The sequence below is a fragment of the Mauremys mutica genome, chromosome 6 (genome assembly GCF_020497125.1).
Source record: "Mauremys mutica isolate MM-2020 ecotype Southern chromosome 6, ASM2049712v1, whole genome shotgun sequence".
Classification (NCBI taxonomy): Eukaryota; Metazoa; Chordata; order Testudines; family Geoemydidae; genus Mauremys; species Mauremys mutica.
Genome location: NC_059077.1, coordinates 12,068,569 through 12,090,819, shown reverse-complemented (window position 1 = coordinate 12,090,819; position 22,251 = coordinate 12,068,569). Strand labels below are relative to the sequence as shown.

Here is a 22,251-nt window from a genome sequence, read left to right as displayed (position 1 = left end):
ATATTAAGTCACAAGAGCGTGTAATGGGGACTCTTTAAAAATTCTTCTCTGGGATCCTGACAAAACAATGTCAGAGCATACAGGTTTGGTCATGCCCATTCATCACACAATAAAATTAATGCCAACTCCCAATTTGCCTATTGGCTTGATGGGAATCTGGTAAAAGAAGGCAGTTGTGTTTATGTCTCATCTATCAGCTGTTCGAACGCTTCTCTCACAGTTGTAGCTCAGGATTTGATCTTAGGGCTACTTGATTCCCAGATCTTTGGAGCTTCATTACATTAGAGGTGACTGGGAAATGGAAATCCCTCCCTGCAAAAAAAATTCACATTTTTTAGGAAAATAATCATTCTGAATTGGGACAAAAAAATCCAAAATTGTTCACAGGAAGGGATTTCCAGAAATATTGTGCTTTGGGAAAACCCAAGTAGAATTTTTTTTTCTTCACAGCTCCCTATCTGAAAGGCTATTGTCAATTTCAATCCTTGATTGATATTGACAAGAGCCTTCCAGGGAGGCCATCATTTTGATCTTCTTGATGAAAAATAAAATTTTTTGTAAAAAGAGCATTTTTTGTTGGACCAATGGCAAATTCTTGACGAGCTCTAAAAACGACTTAGAGCCTGGGGGAAAGGAAATCTCAGTTGCATGCCGTGTGAATGTTTCTTTCCAGCTAACTTGTAGTGCAATATTTGTGCTGGTCTTTGTAAGAGGTTGCTCACCTGCCTTCTATGCTAGAGGGACAGTAACTGCACCGAGGCCATTTGAATGGCATCTACATAATCACTGTCGGTATGGAGAGGAGTTGTTTTATATCCCCGTGTTTCATTTCCTAAATAAGTGTAATGAGATGAAATGTAGGCTGAATAGAACTGGGTGGGAAATATCTCCCCTCCCTCCATTCTACCTTAGGATAAAATAGACCTTTTAAAGTTTTTCAAGGTAGAAAGACAAAGCATAAATCCCCGACTAGCTCAGTACCTTGGTGGCTACTCGGGAGGTAGGAAGCCTGGGTTTAAATTCCTGTTCTGCCTGGTCTGGAGCAGAGACTTGAGCCCAGGTCTGTCATACCACAGGTGAGTAGCCAACAGCTTGCTGATTAGGACCCGCTGGGGTAGATCTCTCTTTCTCTTTGTACCTTAGAAACCTCTCTTCACAAATCAACACAAATCTGGGAATTTTCCAGTGAAACAAACAGCTCTAAGGCTGACTCCCATGGCTTCAGAGAGTGTGGTCTTTTCGGGTGTGAAATGGTGTCTCCAAAAGGCAGTGCTGGAAGCTCTGTCTCTTTGGGACATCTAATGACTGGACAAAGCACAAGAAAATGTGCTTGAGAGAGCAAATCTGTAGCGGCAGGGAGATGGGTTGGATAATCTAGTGGGGTGCTGCCATCTCTAATGTCTACGATTTTGAATGCTGAAAGTACCGGCTGACTGGTGTGCTTGATGCACAGTGATGTGCTGGCTTTGGCAGTGCGGTAGAGTGCTGGAGGGAAAACTGCTTTCCAGAACCTGGAGAAAGGGTGGCTAGCAGAGGATGTGTCTGACTGAAAACCTGGCTCCAGAGCCAGGGGCGGCTCCAGGCACCAGCCAAGCAAGCTCGTGCTTGGGGCGGCAGATTCTACGGGGCGGCATTCCGCCCAATCCTAGGGTGGCACAGCCGCCCTTTTTTTTTTCTTTAGTTTGCTGCTCCGGCCGCCCTGTAGGAGGCAGCGGTGCGGAGGAGGGGGAGCGCCCTGCTGGGAGTGGGCTGCGCGCTCCGTCTGCCCCAGCCGGTGCTAAGTCTGCAGCAAGCCTGGCAGCCCACATCCTTCCCTCCCCGCCGACCTTCAATTCACCTGCAGCAGGAGCGGCGCGGAGCCTTCCCGGCAGGCAGTGCAGCAGGAGGGGCCGAGTGGTGAGTGCCCCGGCTGAAGGAAGCACTGGCCGCCCCCCTTCTCCCCCCCCCCCCCGCTAGCCGGGGCGCGCACTCTGCTGCCTGGTGCACGTCTGCAGCGCGGGGAGTCCCGCTAGCCAGCGCGGCCGGGGGAGTGGCACTGAAAGTTTGCACCCTGGCTCTGGCCACCTTGCACGTTTTTTGCTTTGCCGCAGAGTTTTTGTTGTTGTTGTTGTTGCTTGGGGCGGCAAAAAAGCCAGAGCCGGCCCTGTCCAGAGCGTATGGAGACTATTTCACCTCCATTAGGGTTGTACAAAGGAGCATCCGTATTAAACAGCATGGGTGGGGTGTAGGTGTGGGTGTACGTATGTATTATTGGTTTGTATTACCATAATGTCTGGAAGCTCTAGTCACAGACCAGAACAAGAAGCCAATCTCTGCTCCCAAGGGGTTTACAATCTTAAGTAGAAGGCAAGAGGCAACAGATAAAGACAAACTGACGGGAGCAGAAGGAAACAGGCAATATTTTTTTAAGCCACTGGCTGTGTTGGGAGGGTAGGGTGGAGTGAGGAGAAGCCAAGGAGAAGCAGGAGTCTGTACAGGAATAGCCAGAATTGCTCTGTGGGGAGTACTGGGCCCGCGCTCTCCAGGTGCAGTCAGAAGGAGCCTAACTCCCTTTGTTCCTCTTCCCTGCCCCTTCTCTTGTACCTCCCCTGTAAACATACCCCTGGGAGGGAGCTTTCTGGGATTGGAACTTTCAGAGAGTTGCAATGGACCCCTAAGTCCTGCCCCCCAGTCTAATGCATACTGGAACTGGAAAAGGTTCAGAGAAGGGTAACAAAGGTGATCAAGGGGACGTTGCGGCTTCCCTACAGGGAGAGACTAAAAAGATTCGGGCTGTTCAGCTTAGAAAAAAGACGACTGAGAAGGGATCTGAGGGAGGTCTATAAAATCATGAATGGTGGGGAGAAAGTGAATAGGGAAGTGTTATTTACCCTTTTCCACAATACAAAAACCAGGGGTCACCCAGTGAAATCAGCAGCCAGCAGATTTAATACAAAATCAGGAAGTTCTTCTCACAATGCACTACTAACCTGTGGAACTCATTGCCAGGGGATGTTGTGATGGCCAAAAGTATAACTGGTCTCAAAAAAGAATGAGGTAAGTTCCTGGAGGTTAGGTCCGTCAATGGCTATTAGTTAAGATGGTCAGAGACACAACCCCATGCTTGAGGTGACCCTAAACCTCTGATAGCCAGAAGCCAGGAGGGGAAGACACGGATGGATCACTCCAGCTGCCCGGATCTGTACACTCCCCCTGAAGTATGATACTGACTGCTGTCAGAAGACAGGCTAGAATGATGAACCATTGATCTGACCCTGTACGGCAGGTCTTGTGTCCTTAATCTAGGCTCCATCTGCTTTTGCATGGTTTTTGCTAGCTGGATGCAAATGCTATTTTACTGGGTAGAAACCTATCTATAAGGTCTTATAAAAGCCCTTTTGTAAAATGGCTTGGTGATGGGGTGTACAAACCCCAGACAAGTCAGGAAAGCGTTAACGGGCTGCTCGGAGCCCAGGCAGTCCCACCCTACGCCATCTCGAGGTGTCAGGCTTTGAGAGAGGAGCTGAAAAGGGAGAGCCAGGTCCAGTTGCTGTCTGGCTGGGATGGGGAGCAGATCTTGAACTCTGAGTGCGGGAGGGATGGCTGGCTGGGGCCAGTAACCGGGGAAGGCTGCTGCCTATCGGGGCCTTCCTGGGTGAAGGGAAAAACGTATGTTTCTTTGTGATTATTTTAGCCTTTGGGTATCTGGGGAGGGATGGAACTGTTACATGATCTAGCTGGAGGGTAAGTCCCCTCAGCCCGGAAGGTGTTGGAGGCAGGGTGGAGCAGCGAAAGACTCGGCGGGAACCAGAGGCAGAGTTATTGCTGCATTATGCCATGCCATCAGGGTGTGCGGCCACAGGCTTATAAACCTGCTTTGTTCCCACCGGTGCTGACCATAGACGCTGTGCAGTCTCAGCACTCGGCTAGCCAGGACCATGTTGAAATCCCACACTCGCTAAGGCTCTCCCTCTGCACGACGAGTCTCATTGCATCTGCTTACAGTTGCCTGGCACAGTTAGGGGATATTTGCATTCAAAGGTGTGCCTGTAGATGGCACGGGGCAGGGCAGCTGGGGATCTGTCTCTGGTTGCAGGCCACTTTAAACTCATACAGAGTCTCATGGGCCCTCCTGCTGTTTCAGCCCTAGTGTTCACCAGATCGACATGGGATTCCTCCCTCTCTAGCCACCGACTTTCACTTCCTTGACATACAGTGGTTAAGTCTGCAGTGCTGAAATCCTTGCTGCACGCTGACAGCGCTGCTGCAACTTCTCCTATTTCTCTGTCCTGCCTCTTGCACTTGTGTACAAACCCTCTAGAAATCCCCCTCCCCTTCAATGATCTCCGGCCATCTTGGTTTTGAACCATTTCCTGAATCTTAGTCCTGACATTATTCCTCTTTTCACGTAGGCTTCCTGTTATCTGTTTGACTGTGGCTTCCAGTTCCTTTCTGCAAGCTGCATACCCATCCCTACCCCTGCTTCCTTTTCCTACCGCTTTTGTCTATATGCTCTCTGCCCATGTGTTTGTCTCTTCTCAACCAGGTTAAACTCTCACGCACACAACACAGAGCTATTCTTTCAGCTGGGGACATCTTCCATTCACATGTGGCTTGCAGCATCTACTCTAGGCTTCTTATATAGAGGAAGGACAGTTTGGTGCTTAAAGCACTAACCTGGGCCATGGGAAAGTCTGGTTCGATGCCTGCTCTGCCACAAACCTTTTTGTGTGACCTTGGGCAAGTTCCTTAGTCTGCCTGAGCCTCGGGTCCCTGTATGTAAAAGGGGTGTAATAGAACTGCTTTCCTGTACCGGGGTTCTGTGAGGGCATATACATTAAAGCGCACGAGGCACTGAGATAGGAATGTGATGGTGGCCATATAATTACCTTAGATAATTAGAGGTTTCACCTTCGTGAGTTGAGAATGTTTCTATGATTTATACTCCAGGGGCGCTTACAAATCTCAGTCAAGATCAGGGCCCTATTGTGCAAGACTCTGCACTAGATCTCTGTAGTATTTAAGCCTGGCTGTTACGTTTTCCTGAAAGCCAGCATAGATCCATTGTCCTAGGTTTTTGAGACCTCCTCCAGTCCAGGGTGAAGGGATTTCATTTTATATATTCTTCAGACACAGGAGAAAAAATGTTGGAAAGGAAACTAAGTATTAGAAATGGCTAAACTGTGAGCATCTTAAACTCCAAGTGGAGGTGGTGATATTGACAATGATCTGTCTTGATGCCCATGTGACGTGTTTTTTATTTGTGCTTGCAGAGTACCGATTTAACGAGCACAGCTGGCTACGACAGCATCGTTCAACATCTGAATGATGGCAGGAAGAACTGCAAGGAATTTGAAGACTTTCTGAAGGAAAGGTACAAAGCTTTCTCTAAACGGCTAGTCAGTCATGACTAGGAAATGTGTCGGTAATATTTTGATCTGCTGTTCCACATCTGGTTTTTCAGTCTTTCACTGTCCACGGACGATGTAAAAAATCTTCCATGTTGAATTATATGGAACGTGCATTTTTATGCTGCCTCTGGTACCGTGTGTGTTGGGTGACCTGATGTCCCAAATTTATAGGGTCAGTCCCGATATTCGGGGCTTTGTCTTATATAGGTGCCTATTAGCCCCCACCTCCCTGTCCTGATTTTTTTTTTACACTTGCTATCTGATCACCCTATGTGTGTGTTGTGCTTGAAATCCTGTGCCAATCAAATTTAACATCAGTTCCCAAGCCTCGTGTTCGATTCTGCAGTCATTACATGCCTGTAACGCCTATTGAAGTCAGTGGGAGGTTTTTCTGGGCATGGGGAGTTCAACCTATGATACTTATGTGCCTCCCCCACCCCCGTTGTGAGGTGCTCAGATACTACAGTGATCATTGGGTGGTTTTTCCTAAGAGAGCTGCTCTAGGAAGTATTTTGGGGGCAGTTTTAGAGCCTGTGTTACACAGGAGGTCAGATTAGATGGTCACAATGATTCCTTCTGGCCTTGGAATCTATGACTCTCCAATGCGTGTAGCCCCTCAACACTCCTGTGAAGCGAGGAGGGACTGAGGCAACTTCTCAGGGTCCCACAGGAAGCAAGTGGTGGAGCAAGGAATTGAACCCAGGTCTTGGAATGATGCCCTAACCTCTAGGCCATCCTTCCTCTCAGGTTAGGCCAGTTAGGCAGCTCGCGTTTTATGGAAAACATTGGAAGGGAGAGGGGGCAAGAAAGCCTACTTGAAACTATCCTCCCTATAGACTTGCCCTGTGGCATTGTGAAGTATTTCAACGTCGATCCACCAAAGCAAACTAAAAATGTTCCTGACGCCAGCAGCTCAGGAGTACTTTGAACAAGTAATCTGGATTTATGGCCATTCTTGTTTTATTGACTGACGCGACGGAATCGCTAAAGCCTGGCACGTGTGCCCATAAACTGGAGGTGTGTGACTCCCAGATTGCTTTGGAATGGTTGCTCTTTATTTTCCAGGGGCTCTCATGACTTTCTAATTGGCCATCGGGAATTTTAGGGCCAATTTTTGTGTTTGACTGTTTCAGGGTTTTTTTTTTTGTTTTGATTGTTTTTTTTTTAAATTGGAATAGTGCCAGTAGAGATTTTTTTTTAATTTTTCCTTAAATTTTTTCGGGGTGGGTGTTGGTACCTCTGCCTGGGGCACCCTTTACTCAACTGCACTGGGGATATTGGTCTTATGTTTGCTGAATTAGAAGCCCTTAAGGCTGTACTTCAAATTATACATGCACTTTGCGGAACAGCGTATTTTTTTTTTTACGGGCTATTCAGCAGGCACTTTTTGGCATCATGCATCTCGGTGTCATTGCGCTCAAATGTGCAGGAGAAGCAGCATGTTCTAGTGCTTAAAGCAAGGGACCAAATTAGGTCTTTTTGTTTCTGTTCCTGACCCTTACTTGTGGTGTGACCTTGGGGAAATCACGTAAATCTTTCTTGTCTCAGTTTCATCATCTAGAAGATGGGTCTAACACCGCCCTCCCTGAGTTGTGAGACTTCAATAGGCATTTTGATCTTCTAGGATTAAATGGCTACAGAAGAAGAGATTCTTTTAATTCTTTAACTCTTTTGGCACAAATAGAGTGTTGGCAAAAGGTGCTGAATGGTCAGCCCTGGAGACCAAACTCCTCTAGTTATGTCCAGGTACAGTCGAGTTGCAAGACGAGCTTTCTCAACCCACTAATAGGTTTCAAACCTGACCTAGAAGGACCACATCTATGGAATGAGAATTAGTTCAGCCTCCATCGTCCAGTCAGTCCTCGGACCTGGTGCTGAGACTGCCAAAGAAATTGCCAGCTGGTGCCTTTTAGTGATGGGGACACGTGTCCACTGAGAATCATAGAAATGTAGGTCTGGAAGGAAACTTGAAAGGTCATCTAGTTCAGCCACCTGCATGGAGGCAGGACCAAGTATCATTACACCATCCCTGACAGATGTTTGTCCAGCCTGTTCTTAAAAACCTCCAGTGATGGGGCTTCCACAACCTCCCTTGGAAACCTAGTCCAGAGCTTCACTACCCTGATAGTATGAAAGTTTTCCCTAATATCTAACCTAAATCTCCCTTGCTGCAGATTGAACCCATTATTTTTTCTCATATCTTCAGTGGACATGGAGGACAATTGATCACCATCTTCTTTATAACAGCCTTTAACAGATTTCAATATTCTTGTCAGATCCACTCGCAGTCGGTCTTTTCTCAAGACTAAACATGCTCAGGTTTTTTTTGTTTGTTTGGTTTTTAACTTTCCTCATTGGTCACATTTTCTAAACCTTTTATCATTTTTGTTGATCTCCTCTGGAATATCTCAAATTTGTCCACATCTTTTCTAAAGCGTGGTGCCCAGAATTGGACACAGTACGCCAGCTGAGGCCTTACCAGTGGAGAGTAGAGCAGGACAGTTACCTGCCATGTCTTACATACGACATGACACGCCTGTTATTACACCCCAGAATGATAGTATCCTTTTTCACAACTGCATCACATTGTTGACTCATAGTCAATTTGTGGAAATGGGGTTGGTCTGGCATGATTTTTTTTCTTGACAGATCCATTCTGGCTATTCCTTATAACTCTATTATCTCCGGATGTTTACCAATGGATTGTTCAATAATTTGTCCCAGTATCTTTCCTGTTATGGAAGTTAGGCTGACTGATTGGTAATTCCCCAGATCCTCTTTGCTTCTCCTTTTAAAGACAGGCGCTATATTTGCCCTTCTCCGGGGTGTGTTCCAGAGAAGAGCAACAAAAATGATTAAAAGTCTAGAAAACATGACCTAGGAGGAAAGATGGGAAAAAATTGGGTTTGTTTAGTCTGAAAAAGAGATGACTGAGAGGTAGGATGACCAGATGTCCCGATTTTATAGGGACAGTCCCGATTTTGGGGTCTTTTTCTTATATAGGCTCCTTTTACCCCCCACCCCCATCCCGATTTTTCACTCTTGCTGTCTGGTCACCCTACTGAGAGGGGACATGATAACGGTTTTCAAGTATGTAAAAGGTTGTTACAAGGAGGAGGAAGAAAAATTGTTCTTCTTAACCTCTGAGAATAGGACAAGAAGCAACAGTCTTAAATTGCAGCAAGGGAGGTTTAGGTTGGACATTAGGAGAAACTTCCTAACTGTCAGGGTGGTTAAGCCCTGGAATAAATTGCCTAGGGAGGTTGTGGAATCTCCCTCATTGGAGACTTTTAAGAGCAGGTTAGACAAACACCTGTCAGGAATGGTCTAGATCAGTGGTCCCCAACGCGGTGCCCACTGGCGCCATGGCGTATAAGTGTGCCTGCGTACTGGCCAGAGGATGAGCAGCCACCGAAATGCCGTCGAATTTCGGCCGCATTTCGGCGGCGACGCCTCTGGATGATGCTGCTTGTTGGCGACATTTCGGCGGATGCTCGTCCGCCACCACGGTCCTCTGTGGCTCGTCGTCTGGCACCTGCCAGACGAAAAAGGTTGGGGACCACTGGTCTAGATAATCCTTAGTCCTGCCAGGGGTGAAGGGGACTGGACTAGATGATCTCTCGAGGCCCCTTCCAGTTCTGATTCTATGTTGACACTTTTGAGAATACGCTACTATGCCAATGGGAGAACTTCTCCCATCCTCATAGTTAATCCATCTCCGCAAGAAGCGGTAGCTACCTTGACAGGAGAAACTCTTCCGTTGACATAGCGCTGTGTACATTGGGGGTGAGGTCGGTCTAATTGCCTCTCTCAGGGGTGTGGATTTTTCACAGCCCTGAGCAATATAGTTATATAAGTTCATGGTGTAGACCTGTCCCCAGTCTCCTGGGACCAAACCCATCCTTGAGGAGTTTTCAAAGATAGTTCAGGGAGCAGGCTCCAGAAAGCCAAGCTCCCAGCAGGAAGCGCTGCACGGAGCTGAGAGTCAGGGCTCTCAGCCCCCCACACTGGCCCTTTTAAGTCAGTGGAAGTGCTCCTGGTGAGGACGTGCACCACCGACAGAAGGAGGGTAGTGGATATGAACCACTGCAGTAATTACTGCAGTGGCTGTAAGTCGACATCTGTTAGGTTGACTTAAGTTTGTAGTGTAGACATGCCCTCATTTACCTTAGGATGAATTTCATCAGGCCCCGCTGACTTGAATACATCTAACGTGGCTAAATATTCTTTAACCTGTTCTTTCCCTAGTTTGGCTTGCGTTCCTTCCCCTTTTGTTGTTAATGTTGTGTTAAGTATCTGGTCACTATTAACCCTTTTGGTGAAGACTGAAGCAAAATAGGCATTAAACCCCTCCGCTTTCTTGCTGAGGTGATCAGTTATTCAGTCTCCTTCCCCACTAGGTAGAGGACCTACACTTTCCTTCATCTTTCTTTTGCTCCTAATGTGTTTATAGAACCTCTTCTTATTGCCTTTTCTGTCCCTTGGTAGGTATAACTCCTTTTGTGCCTTAGCCTTTTGGATTTTTTTTTCCTACTTGCTTGTGTACCCCTCCTTAGCAATTTGTCTATGCTTCCACTTTTTGTAGGATTCCTTTTTGATTTTTCAGGTCATTAAAGAGCTCCCGATGGTGCCCTATTGACCTCTTACTATTCTTCCTCTCTTTCCTTTTCATCAGAATAGTTTGTAGTTGTGCCTTTAATGTTGTTTTTCTTGAGGAACTGCCAACGCTCTTGAGCTCCTTTTTTCTGTATATTTTCTTCCCATGGGACCCATGTTACCAATTCCTGCTTGTTGGTTAGAATCCAGTCTAAAATGGCAGTCCCTCTGGTTGCATCCTCCACTTTCTGGAACAAAAAGTGATCCCCGATACAGTCCTCCAACGTGTTGGAATGGAAATCCGAGATCCATTGCACATTGGCCACCAAATGGCGGTGAGACAGTAACAGCTCTCTTTCACTACCAGCCCAATCTGCAGTCAGACTTGATGATTTAGAGGTGGAAAGTGTTACTCTGTGTACCGAAGGATAACGGAGTTGTTCTTGCCGTTGGTCAGTATTTCTCCTCATTCTCCAATTCATCAGCCCCGCCTGGCCGCTGTAATAAGATAGACTTTTTGCAGGTCTATATCATGCACATCATTGTTCCAATTAACTACTGTGAGTCATTCTGCTTCAGCTCCCCCTCCTCCTTATATTTACTATCACAGCTGCAGCAGGTTTTCACTGTACTGTCCTTTCGGGGGAAGATTATTGCAGAAGTGAGTCTGAAGACAAATCTGATACTTAGCCCTCTGTACACATAGTTCTTCATGGACACTTTGATCACTGTGTGGTACCCATCAGACTGGGGTTTCCTGATGATTTTAGACTTCGCTTTCAAGAGGATATTAAAGATGACAGATATTGTAAGGCCACAGCTTTGGCAGGCATTAGGATAAATATAAATAGCTGCCTGATTTTCAGTGGATCTTTACATTTTTAATACACGTAGGGCATGTGTATTGATTTCATAGCAATTGTAAATGTCCATTTGGGCTTAGAATAAGGTGACTAAACACTATTTCTGTGGTCTAGCCATGGGTTCGAATTCTGTTTTCCTCCAGAGAGAAGAGGCTAGTGTGATATCTCAGAAGTGCCACGTAGCCTCTGGGGCATGCCATATTTAACAGCTGACTTGGTGGGTAACAACTCCTAGACTAAGGTCCTGCTTCAGATGTTGTTTTTAAAACTTTTTTTTTTTATTATTCCAAAGATCCTTTACAGACCTTGATCCATGGAAAACTCCCACTGGATTTTAGGGCCAAATTTTCCATCCACTTAACAGAGGTAGCCCTTATAAATTTCACCAGGGTAATCCCAAATACAGGAGGAGCTGTCCTTAGAGCTTCAAAGGAGGCAGAGTCTGAACACAGGTCTGGGAGCCAGGAACTCGCAAGTAGCATTGGGTGATTTTTTGTTTTGTTTTGACAGATTGTTTTTTCACTGAAAAATGCATTTTGGGGGGGTTCGTTGGATAAACAGCGACAATATAATCTTAGCTGCTGCTCTTTTGGACTAACCATGTGCAGCCTGTCTGTAGCAGCTGGCTGGAAACCTGGGAGGTGGAAGGGTGAAATTCACAATACTTCATTTCCATTTTTGGCCAAACCACAGCTATTAGCCCTCTGGTGGTTCAGACCTGGTCGAGTAGGTAACAGTCCCTTTCACAACCCCTTAAACCAGGTCAGGACTCAGCTCGACACCACATGGCAGTACGAGGCAGTGCATGTTGTGTGTAGTTGGTTTGGGAGCTAGATTTCATTCTAGCACCATCTCCTTCTAGCAAGCACCTTGCAGACTCTGCGTGGCATGTGAGTTTCTTCTAACCTCCTCTCTTTCCACAACAGGGCAACTATAGAAGAAAAATATGGCAAAGAGCTCATTAACCTGACAAAGAAGAAGCCCTGTGGGCAGACAGAATTGAAGTAAGTTTAGATCCTTGTGTGTGTTCTCATTCCTATTTGTGTTCAGAACAAAAGCTACCTTGACTTGGAACGCTGATGGAGGGGACTGCAATGTCGAATCCAAAAAAGGGAGTGCAAGTCAGAAGGAGGCTGAAATTAGTATTGATATGACTGGAAAAAGACTGGCTAAAATCAGATTCTTGCATATGAGAGATATGCCAGTAATTGGAATTCTCTGAAGTTAGCATCCCAGTAAACCAACTTCCTGTTCTCAGAAATTAACACTACTTAAAGGAAGTCAGCACTCGCTGTTGTGGTCTAGTGTAGAGGCCTGGGAATCGTGAGAGCTGGGTTCTCTTCCTGACTTCATGCATGGCCTTGGGCAAGTCCCTTCACTTCCATAAACTGCAGTGTCTGGCTGTATGTGAAAGGCTGTATTCTCGACTTGCTTGCATCTTCCTGCACCTGGGCTTTGTATAGAATGGAAATTCTATCGAGGGGAGGGATAGCTCAGTGGTTTGAGCATTGGCCTGCTAAACCCAGGGTTGTGAGTTGAATCCTTGAGGGGGCCATTTAGGGAACCGGGGTAAAAATCTGTCTGGGGATTGGTCCTGCTTTGAGCAGGGGATTAGACTAGATGACCTTCTGAGGTCCCTTCCAACCCTGATATTCTATGATTCTAAGATCTCCTCTATATTTCATCACTGAAATTCACTGTCCAAAAGATTCCAGTTTCTTAGGACACATTTCAACATGTGTATGTTAGGGGTGGTGAAGGGGTGTTTAGGTTGAACCTACTATGCTCTGAAAGATGCTGCAAACGCAAGAGAACATAGAACTAGCTTTCTTTATGTTAATTCCACTGCCTTTTCTGCTCCAGCTTTCCTCTTAGGGTACCTGAGGACTACGCAGCAAATGAAGGTGTAGTTCTGTCCCAGGCAGGCATATCTGTGCTAGCCGGGTAACAGTGGGTATGTCTCCATAGCCCGTGGCAGTGAGCCTCCCAGCCCTGGTCTGCACATTTGGGCTTGCACGAGCACTGTAAAAATAGCTGCACTCTGAAGTCGCGGCTTGAGCTGGAGCTCACACTCAGAAGCCTCCTCTCTGCCCCCGCCAGCACCTTAGGCATCTGAGCCTGAGCCACAACCTCTACCAGCTACGTTCAGGGCCGTAGTGCAAGCCCACGTCTGCAGACTTGGTGCTGTGGGCAGGGCCGGCTCCAGACCCCAGCGCGCCAAGCGCGTGCTTGGGGCGGCATGCCGCGGGGGGCGATCTGCCTGTCGCCGGGAGGGCGGCAGGCGGCTCCAGTGGACCTCCCGCAGGTGTGCCTGTGGATGCTCCACCAAAGCCGCGGGACCAGCGGACCCTCCGCAGGCACATCTGCGGGAGGTCCACCGGAGCCGTGGGACCGGCGACCGCCAGAGCACCCCCCGCAGCGTGCCGCCCTGCTTGGGGCGGCGAAATTGCTAGAGCCGCCCCTGGCTGTGGGCAGTGTAAGGATACTCTGGGAAAGTGCAGACTTGGTTGCATGGGCTTCAGTGCAGGCTAGCAACCCAAATGCTTACCCAGGGTCCCGGATGGGTGGCTGGCCCACGCTGAAGTCTGTGCCACCAGGTCTACACTGCTACTGTGACCTGTGCTAGCTAGATTACAGCCCACCCTTGCTACAGTCACAGAAAAGGAAGTGGAATGAAAGCAAATGAGCTAGTTTTATGTTCTTTGGAGTTTGTCATGTCCGTCAGAGCACCTCAGCTCCCCATCTGTAAAATGGGGATCATTTCTCTTTCTTTGCCTGTCTTGTCTGTCTAGACAGTCCCCGCCCTAAACACAGAAAGAGGCTGTGTTTATGTACGGTGCCTAAGCCAGTGGCACCCAATCTTGGGTGGAGCCTCTAAGTCCTACTATAATACCAACAAATATTAATGAGGATGATAATATAAGCGTGGGTTAAAGCTGCCCTGGGTGTCACAGGAATGTCATCTCGAACTGCCCAGTTGGTTGGCATAGTAGTGATGTTAATAGTGTCTCCTGTCCCCACCGTCTGTGCTGCTGCTGCATAGGGGAATGAAGTCTTGTCCTTGAATGACAGAATGGTGAAAAGCCCAAATCTCTGTTTGAGCCTGACTCTGTGTGTGTGTGTGTACGTACACGTGCAACCCATTAGCGTACATGATCTCGAAAGATTGACTGAGTGGGTGTGAGCAGCATATGAAAAGGATCAACTCTTGCCAGGTTAGAGCGAAGGGGGAATCTTGCCCCTGTCAGCGAAGCCATCATTACATGCCATGGGGAATCTGACAGTTCTATCACCTACCCTGTAACTCTGTGCCTGTGTTTTTCAGCACCCTGAAGAGAGCTCTTGAAGTTTTTAAGCAACGTAAGTAACTGCTTAACATCGTTCTTTGTATTTGTCAAGAAATCCGGCTGCATCGGCGACTGTGGACGACAGTTTGAAAAAAGTATATGCAAAAGTCTGCAAACCTGTACAGTCATTTGCCTCAGAAATAGACTGTAAAATCAGGGATACAGTGAGCTATTCCCGTTTGACATTCGTTTGTTTGCGTCTCCTTAGCAGTTACGTCCACTCCATACTTTCTAGGAGCGTAGTGCCATTATAGAATGCACAGCGCTGTTACCTTCAGAGCATTTTACAAACCTTAACCAATGAAGCCTCACAAAGACCCCCTGTGGGTAGATCAGAGAGGGAAGTGTAATCTCTGGTTCACAAACTGGGGAGCTGTTGCAGAGAGAGATGAAGTGACTTGCTTAAAACCCCCCTCAGTTAGAAGCATTGTTAGTCATAGAGCTCCCCTCCCCCCCCCACTCCAATGTAATTAGCATTATGCTTACTGGGTCCCTGAGAAGCTAAACATCTAAATAGATCTGGGGGGAAGAGCAGGGATGTGACTGAAAGGGATGTGACTGAGCAGTGTGGTTTAGCACCTGTTTGAGCTTTTGATTTATCTAATGTCTTTGTTGGGAGCGCAGGGATTCTAAGAAGGGATTTGGAGGAGGCAGATTGGTGCTATATTCAAAGTGCCTCCACTTCTGCATTCTGTTCAGCTTCCTATCGCCTCCTGGTTGGCTGTATTTACATTTGTGGCTGTGCTCGGTTGTTCCATTGTGTCTTTCTCCAGCCTGCACCTAACCCCTTATCATCCTGTATGTAACAGCTCATTGTATTGCTTCGTCTGGTGGTGGAAAGAGAGAACTTGCTGACTGTGGTGGTTAATTTTTAACACTGGAGAAATAACTGATCTGATGTGATAAGAAGAGCTCTGCCTAAGAGCCAAAGCTGGTCTCGGTCACCAACAGAAGCTGGCCCAAAGCTGGCCCAAAGCTTGTCTCTCTTCTAGCCTTGTGGGTCCCAGGACACAACAACGCGGCCTGATCTGACAGGAAACATTTCTTTCACGTATCAAAGAGACTAATTAGACTACAGCGAAGGGCTGATTGGAAATTTTCTGATGAAATTTTCTGATGAAACCAAAGTTTAGTTGGAAAGTAACAATACAGCAGACTGAAGTGTTTAACCAGCCCTGTTACACGTTAGATGAAACTTTCATAGGGACACAGGGAGCTTTGTACTGGAAACCTGCCTGCTCTGGGACAATCTCACCACGCAGACTGTTCGGGGCAGGGAGCCAGGAATATGAAAACTCTTGGCGCTGTGGGTCTAGCAGCAGTGTGGTTCCCAGCTCCACAGCAAGGAGCCCAGAAGCCCTAGAGCCCTGGCTCTAGGTGAGGCTCATCAGGGCTTCTGGGCTTCCCGCCGCAGACCTGGGAGCCTGCAATTCCTGGAACCAGCTTCCAGTGTCTGTGGCTCTGGGGCAGATGGCCTGGACTGAGGAGCCCAGGGCTTCCAGACGCCTGGGCCAGCTGGCTCCCTGGGCTGCCCTCCTTGAATAGCAGGGGTGTATCCAAAAGGCCCCATTTTGTATCCAAAAGGCCCCATTTCAGTGTTTCCCAGATGCAGGTTTTTGTGGTTTGTCAGTTAGCAAAATATATCGGTAAATTCCAAATCAGAGAGAAACCAAATTCCCAAATACCAAAACTTTTTGTGAGCTGAAACCCCAAGTTTTGGCCAGCTCTCATGCTGTATACTTTTAAGTTATTTTCCTTGTGTGTGTCCAATGGGCCTGATTGGCCTTCCACTTAACAATCATATAAAACCAGGGGTAACTCCCTCGACTTCAGTGATGTTACATCAGTGGGAAAACTGGAATGACAGGTTGGAGAATTGAACAGTAAAGTTGAACCTGCAGGAAGGTTTTTGGTGTACTTCATGCTGCTCTGTTCTAAGCACATTCCAACCACTACTGGAGAGCTTGGAAGTCTCTTTCTAGAGACAAACTTGTCTCTTAAAAACAGTTGAGGTTAATTCGAAGTAACTGGCCTGATAGAGCCACTAATGCAGCCTTGGGGTCCTAACATGCATTTTAAAATTGGCTGGCACCAGGCGGACAGTGCAGTTATTTTCGTGATAACTGTTTCTTTCCCGGCAGATGCTCTGAAAGGGAGGAAGCTGGTGGCGCAAGAACAGCAGTGCTGGCATTTCAACACCCACAGCATTGGTAGACGTGAGAGAGGCTGGAAAGAATGTGACAACACAATAGTGTTGCCGGAAATCTGTGGTGCTCTAGGAACGGCACGCTTGTCACTACTTTGCACGCTGCAGGCGCTCGGCGTGTCATGGCTAGAACTACAAGCAAGCTGGGGTCTGTTAGAGCAGGGCAGGGAAAGGCAATTCCGTTTTGTGGGAGATTTTTGATATTTCGAAACTTGCTTCTGAGTCAGAATGAAACCAAAACAGAAATGTTGAAATTTTGCTGCCAAACGGAATGGAGCCCCAGCTTCCGGGCAGTCTGCCAGGCGGGCTGCAGACCCTGGAAGCCGAGCTCTCCAGCCGCCCACCAGCTGGGTTGCAGAGGAGCCAGATGGGGAAGCTGGCAGGAAACCAGACCGGTTTCTGTCGTAACGCTGTTGAAATCGAACCGTGTCTGTGAAACATTTAGATAAATCTTCAAATTCTGATGGAAAAAATGTTTTTTGTCAGCCTCTTCCCTGACCAGCTCTCTTGCCCATGACTAGGAACCTGCCAAATTCACGGTCCATTTTGATCAATTTCACCGCTGGAGGGTTTTAAAATTGGTCAGTTTCACGTTTTCAGATGTTTACATCTGAAGTTTCATGGTGTTGTAATGGTGGGTTCCTGACCAAAAAGGAGGTTGGGGGGGGTCACACAGCTTTTGTAGGGGGGTCACGGGATTGCCACCCTCACTTCTGTGCTGCCTCCAGAGCTGGGCTCGGAAGGTACAGCCACGGAGCTTCCTGCAGCCAGGGGAGGTACCCAGAGGTGGGTCTGATCTCCCCCCCGAGAGCGGGTATGCAGGGGAAGAGGAAGTCCCATCCCTTTCCAGGCCGGCGGACTAGTAGCTGGAGCAGCTGAACAGTTGGAGCCCCTCCAATAGCTAGATTTCATGGGGGAGGTCTGATTTCATGGTCCGTGACGTGTTTTTCACGGCTATGAATTTGGTAGGGCCCTACCTATGACACACAGATGCACAATGCTGATTGCATCCAATAGAGGGCAGTGGTGCGCACACACCCGAGCCAGCTCATTGTAACGTCTTTGTAGAGGCTAGTGCTGCTGTTATGTAGCATGCTGGCCTTTCAACATTTTCCTGGTTGAAAAATCTAGGGGGGCAGCAATTCACTTGAAAACAATGACATCAAGTTATGTCAGTTAAAACCCAGCCTTTGTGGTACACCCCGGGCTGTTTTGTTCATCAGCCTAAAGCAGTAATACAGGGACCTCAGTGGACCCGGAGCCAAATTAGTGATCAACATTGCCCAAAAGAGCCACAGTCGTGTGAATTCACTGTTTCGTTTACTATAGCCCTATTCATATTTAAACAGCACGACAGGGAAATATTTAGTTTATATACAGATAGTTATTCTCACAGCAAATAAGTTGATAACTTAGTGCAAGTTAATAACCTAATTGGTTTAATGACATAGTAAAAGCATCCCCTGATTGATTAAGAATTAAGTGACGCAGTGATTTAATATTGTGTGTTGCAAAGAGCCGCAGGAGACCATTAAAGAGCCGCTCACGCGGGGCAGCTTGAGTCTTACCCTAACTTCCCACACAACTCGGCCAGCGTGCCTGGATCCTGACCTGTTGCACCCCCGACTCTTCCAGTCCTGGAAGCCTTGAACAGAAGCTGTCAATTGTCGGCGTTCTGGGTCTAGTTCTATATAGTGCCCTGTGGGACAGAACAAAGCTTTCATCTGTAAGCCAGGTGACCTCTAACCCCAGGCAAGGCCAATACCTAGTCACGGGGATCCATAGTAAAATGAAACCAATCTTGAGTCTTTTCCTTTCTGATTCCGGGTCCATCAGTGGGAGCTGTGGGTGCTCAAAGCCTCTGAAAATCAGGTGCTAGGGGTTTCAAATTGGGCCCTTCCAAATCCGTGGACACCACACTAAAGGGCTGGTGTTCACGGCAGCTTGAGGTGTATCTCAAGTGTTGCCCCTAACTGGACTCCTTTTCAGATGCAAAAATCTCTAGCTGAGTTAGATGGTGCCATTTAGCTGGCCTGTGAGAGGACGTGGGGTAAAGCTTGAGTAATGTAGTGGGGACCCCACTCCTGGCTACAGCTCAATTTTTAGCATAGCTTATCACTCTGCTAATGCAGTTGCTCTGCACTGTTAATCAGATCTTGAGTGTTGTTTCGCAGTGTGTGGCTGCTCTTGCTTGAGCTAGGCTAACTTGAGAGGAGAAACTCAAGCTAACTGTTGCCGTTATCTAAATCTAAATCTAATCCTTCACCTGTCTCTGTGCCTCAGCTTATCAATCTGTAAAGTGGGCACAATAGGCTGACCTACCTGACAGGGATGTTTTTAGGGTTTGATGTCTATGAAGCATGGTGCAGCTAAAGCTGGGCAAATAACTGATTTTTTAGTTTATTGGCACTTACAAAAAACAAACAAAAAAATTCAGACCAAATCTGAAAATTTCCAAAAAAAAGGTCAGCAAATTGAAAAAAAATCCACAAAAATGTCACTGTGGGTTGAACTAAATGTTTTGTTCAACCCAGAATGAACTGGTTCATTTCCGGGCACTTTGTCCACATAAAAAGCAAAGGAAACGAAGGGTTAGATTCACCAAACAACTTGCCTGTTGGCCAGGTTGGAACGGGGATACAAACTTGGGTCTCACAGGTGGCTGCTCCAGTCACCAGCTGTTGAGTTAGTCTCACTTTCTCTCTCTCTCTCTCTGGCCCAGTGACTATTCATGTATTTTCTACACAGTAACAGTTTCAACAGAGGAGATTGAGAAAGCCCCACACTAGGCTATCCCATATCCAGTAGTTGGGGCACTCACCTACAATGTGGGAGACCTACATTAAAATGTCTTCTCCACATCAGGCAGAGGGGGGATTTGAACCTGTCTCCCACATCCCAGGTGATTGCCATTTGCCTGAAGAACTTCACCTGGCTCTAGCTGAAACTCTGAGGTGTTTTAGAAATGCCGCCCAGTGCTGTGTGTTAGATAACACAAGTGACTCCAGTCAAGACAATCTTTGTGAACATGTGGGTTTTTTGTTTTTCTTCCCCTCACTTGCAGAGGTCGATGGTGTAGGGCAGAGTCACATCCAGCTGGCCCAGACCCTTCGGGAAGAGGCAAGGAAGATGGAGGACTTCAGGGAAAAGCAAAAACTTCATCGGAAAAAGGTCAGGAATTTGGGAAGGCGTCACGTGATTCCGTGAGCTGGAAACTGGCCAGAATGCCAGGATTAAAACCTTGACTTCTGCAAATGGTGCTGTGGGATCTTTAATGACCCCAAACGGCCAGCCCCTTAGCTTTACACCTGGGCCTGGGAGCTGGGAAAGAGCCCAAGCTTTACTGGAAGTTTGCAAGTGTGCTAAGTTTCCTGTTCGGTGTATATGCTGGATGCTGGGGTGAGGGTTTTCTTTCTCTGTCCCTCCCCTTCCCTCGCCCACGAACTGCCTGCTGCTCTGGGAAGTCCAGAGTTCATTCCTGAATGCTGTAACGGCATCAGCGTGCCTGAGTGCAGTGATTTACAACTTCCTCATTCATGCTGCATGTGTTTGCCTTTGGGGTCCTACGCTTCTTTTTAGGAAAAATAGATCACTTTTGTATTTTCTTCCCATCGAAAGCTGTGCCTGGGGCCTTTCTGCTCCCAGAGCTTCAGGTCTTGGCAGGTGATCTTTACAACGTACAATTGCGTTTAATGGGGCAGCTGTGGTCTGTGGCGAGGTTTTCAGACACACATGGTCCCCACTAGTGGCCATTTTTCTCACTGTGGGCTGGAACGCATCTGAAAATCAAGCCCTTACTGGGCTGTGTTATGTGCAGGATCCAGGAAAGCTGGGTTCTGTTCCCGACTCTTTCCTGTGAGACTTTGGGCCAAGACACTTAACTCCTCTGTCTATAAAAGGAAGGATAACAATAGTTAAAGTTTATACCAAACAGGAGGGAGAGGGCTCACCCATGTTGCCAGACCTCATGAATAGGGCCCTACCAAATTTACGGTCCATTTTGGTCAATTTCATGGTCCCAGGATTTAGAAAATCATAACGTTCATGATTTTAGCTATTTAAATCTGAAATTTCAGGGTGCTGTAATTGTAGGGAACCTGACCCAAAAAGGAGTTGGGGGCGGGGTTAGAACATAAGAATGGCCGTACCGGGTCAGACGAAAGGTCCATCTAGCCCAGTATCTGTCTACCAACAGTGGCCAATGCCAGGTGCCCCAGAGGGAGTGAACCTAACAGGCAATGATCAAGTGATCTCTCTCCTGCCATCCATCTCCATCCTCTGACGAACAGTGGCTAGGGATACCATTCTTTACCCATCCTGGCTAATAGCCATTTATGGACTTAGCCACCATGAATTTATCCAGTTCCCTTTTAAACATTGTTATAGTCCCAGCCTTCACAACCTCCTCAGGTAAGGAGTTCCACAAGTTGACTGTGCACTGCGTGAAGAAGAACTTCCTTTTGTTTGTTTTAAACCTGCTGCCTATTAATTTCATTTGGTGACCCCAGGTTCTTGTATTATGGGAATAAGTAAATAACTTTTCCTTATCCACTTTCTCAGCATCACTTATGATTTTATATACCTCTATCAGATCCCCCTCTTAGTCTCCTCTTTTCCAAGCTGAAGAGTCCTAGCCTCTTTAATCTTTCCTCGTATGGGACCCTCTCCAAACCCCTAATCATTTTAGTTGCCCTTTTCTGAACCTTTTCTAGTGCTAGAATATCTTTTTTGAGGTGAGGAGACCACATCTGTACACGGTATTCGAGATGTGGGCGTACCATGGATTTATATAAGGGCAATAATATATTCTCAGTCTTATTCTCTATCCCCTTTTTAATGATTCCTAACATCCTGTTTGCTTTTTTGACTGCCTCTGCACACTGCATGGACATCTTCAGAGAACTATCCACGATGACGCCAAGATCTTTTTCCTGACTCGTTGTAGCTAAATTAGCCCCCATCATATTGTATGTATAGTTGGGGTTATTTTTTCCAATGTGCATTACTTTATATTTATCTACATTATTTACATTTAATTTACATTAAATTTCATTTGCCATGTTGTTGCCCAATCACTTAGTTTTGTGAGATCTTTTTGAAGTTCTTCACAATCTGCTTTGGTCTTAACTATCTTGAGCAGTTTAGTATCATCTGCAAACTTTGCCATCTCACTGTTTACCCCTTTCTCCAAATCATTTATGAATAAATTGAATAGGATTGGTCCTAGGACTGACCCTTGGGGAACACCACTAGTTACCCCTCTCCATTCTGAGAATTTACCATTTATTCCTACCCTTTGTTCCCTGTCTTTTAACCAGTTCTCAATCCATGAAAGGACCTTCCCTTTTATCCCATGACAGCTTAATTTACGTAAGAGCCTTTGGTGAGGGATCTTGTCAAAGGCTTTCTGGAAATCTAAGTACACTATGTCCACTGGATCCCCCTTGTCCACATGTTTGTTGACGCCTTCAAAGAACTCTAATAGATTAGTAAGACACGATTTCCCTTTACGGAAACCAAGTTGATTATTGCTCAACAGTTTATGTTTTCCTATGTGTTTGACAATTTTATTTTTAACTATTGTTTCGACTAATTTGCCCGGTAATTCGACGTTAGACTTACTGGTCTGTAATTGCCGGGATCACCTCTAGAGCCCTTTTTAAATATTGGCGTTACATTAGCTAACTTCCAGTCATTGGGTACTGAAGCTGATTTAAAGGACAGGTTACAAACCTTAGTTAATAGTTCCGCAACTTCACATTTGAGTTCTTTCAGAACTCTTGGGTGAATGCCATCTGATCCCGGTGACTTGTTAATGTTGAGTTTATCAATTAATTCCAAAACCTCCT

At 46.8% G+C, this 22,251-nt stretch overlaps 1 protein-coding gene across 2 annotated transcripts in view; it reads left to right on the top strand.

The window, feature by feature from the left end:
• The window catches only part of PSTPIP2 (proline-serine-threonine phosphatase interacting protein 2), a 53,592-nt gene that overhangs the window by 19,337 nt on the left and 12,004 nt on the right, over positions 1–22,251 (top strand). For both annotated transcript variants that reach the window (XM_045020194.1, XM_045020193.1), the window contains exons 2-5: positions 5,253–5,353; positions 11,776–11,853; positions 14,175–14,209; positions 19,467–19,573. In XM_045020194.1, coding sequence (XP_044876129.1) covers positions 5,253–5,353; positions 11,776–11,853; positions 14,175–14,209; positions 19,467–19,573 — 321 coding nt within the window. The remainder of the gene's footprint in view (positions 1–5,252; positions 5,354–11,775; positions 11,854–14,174; positions 14,210–19,466; positions 19,574–22,251) is intronic.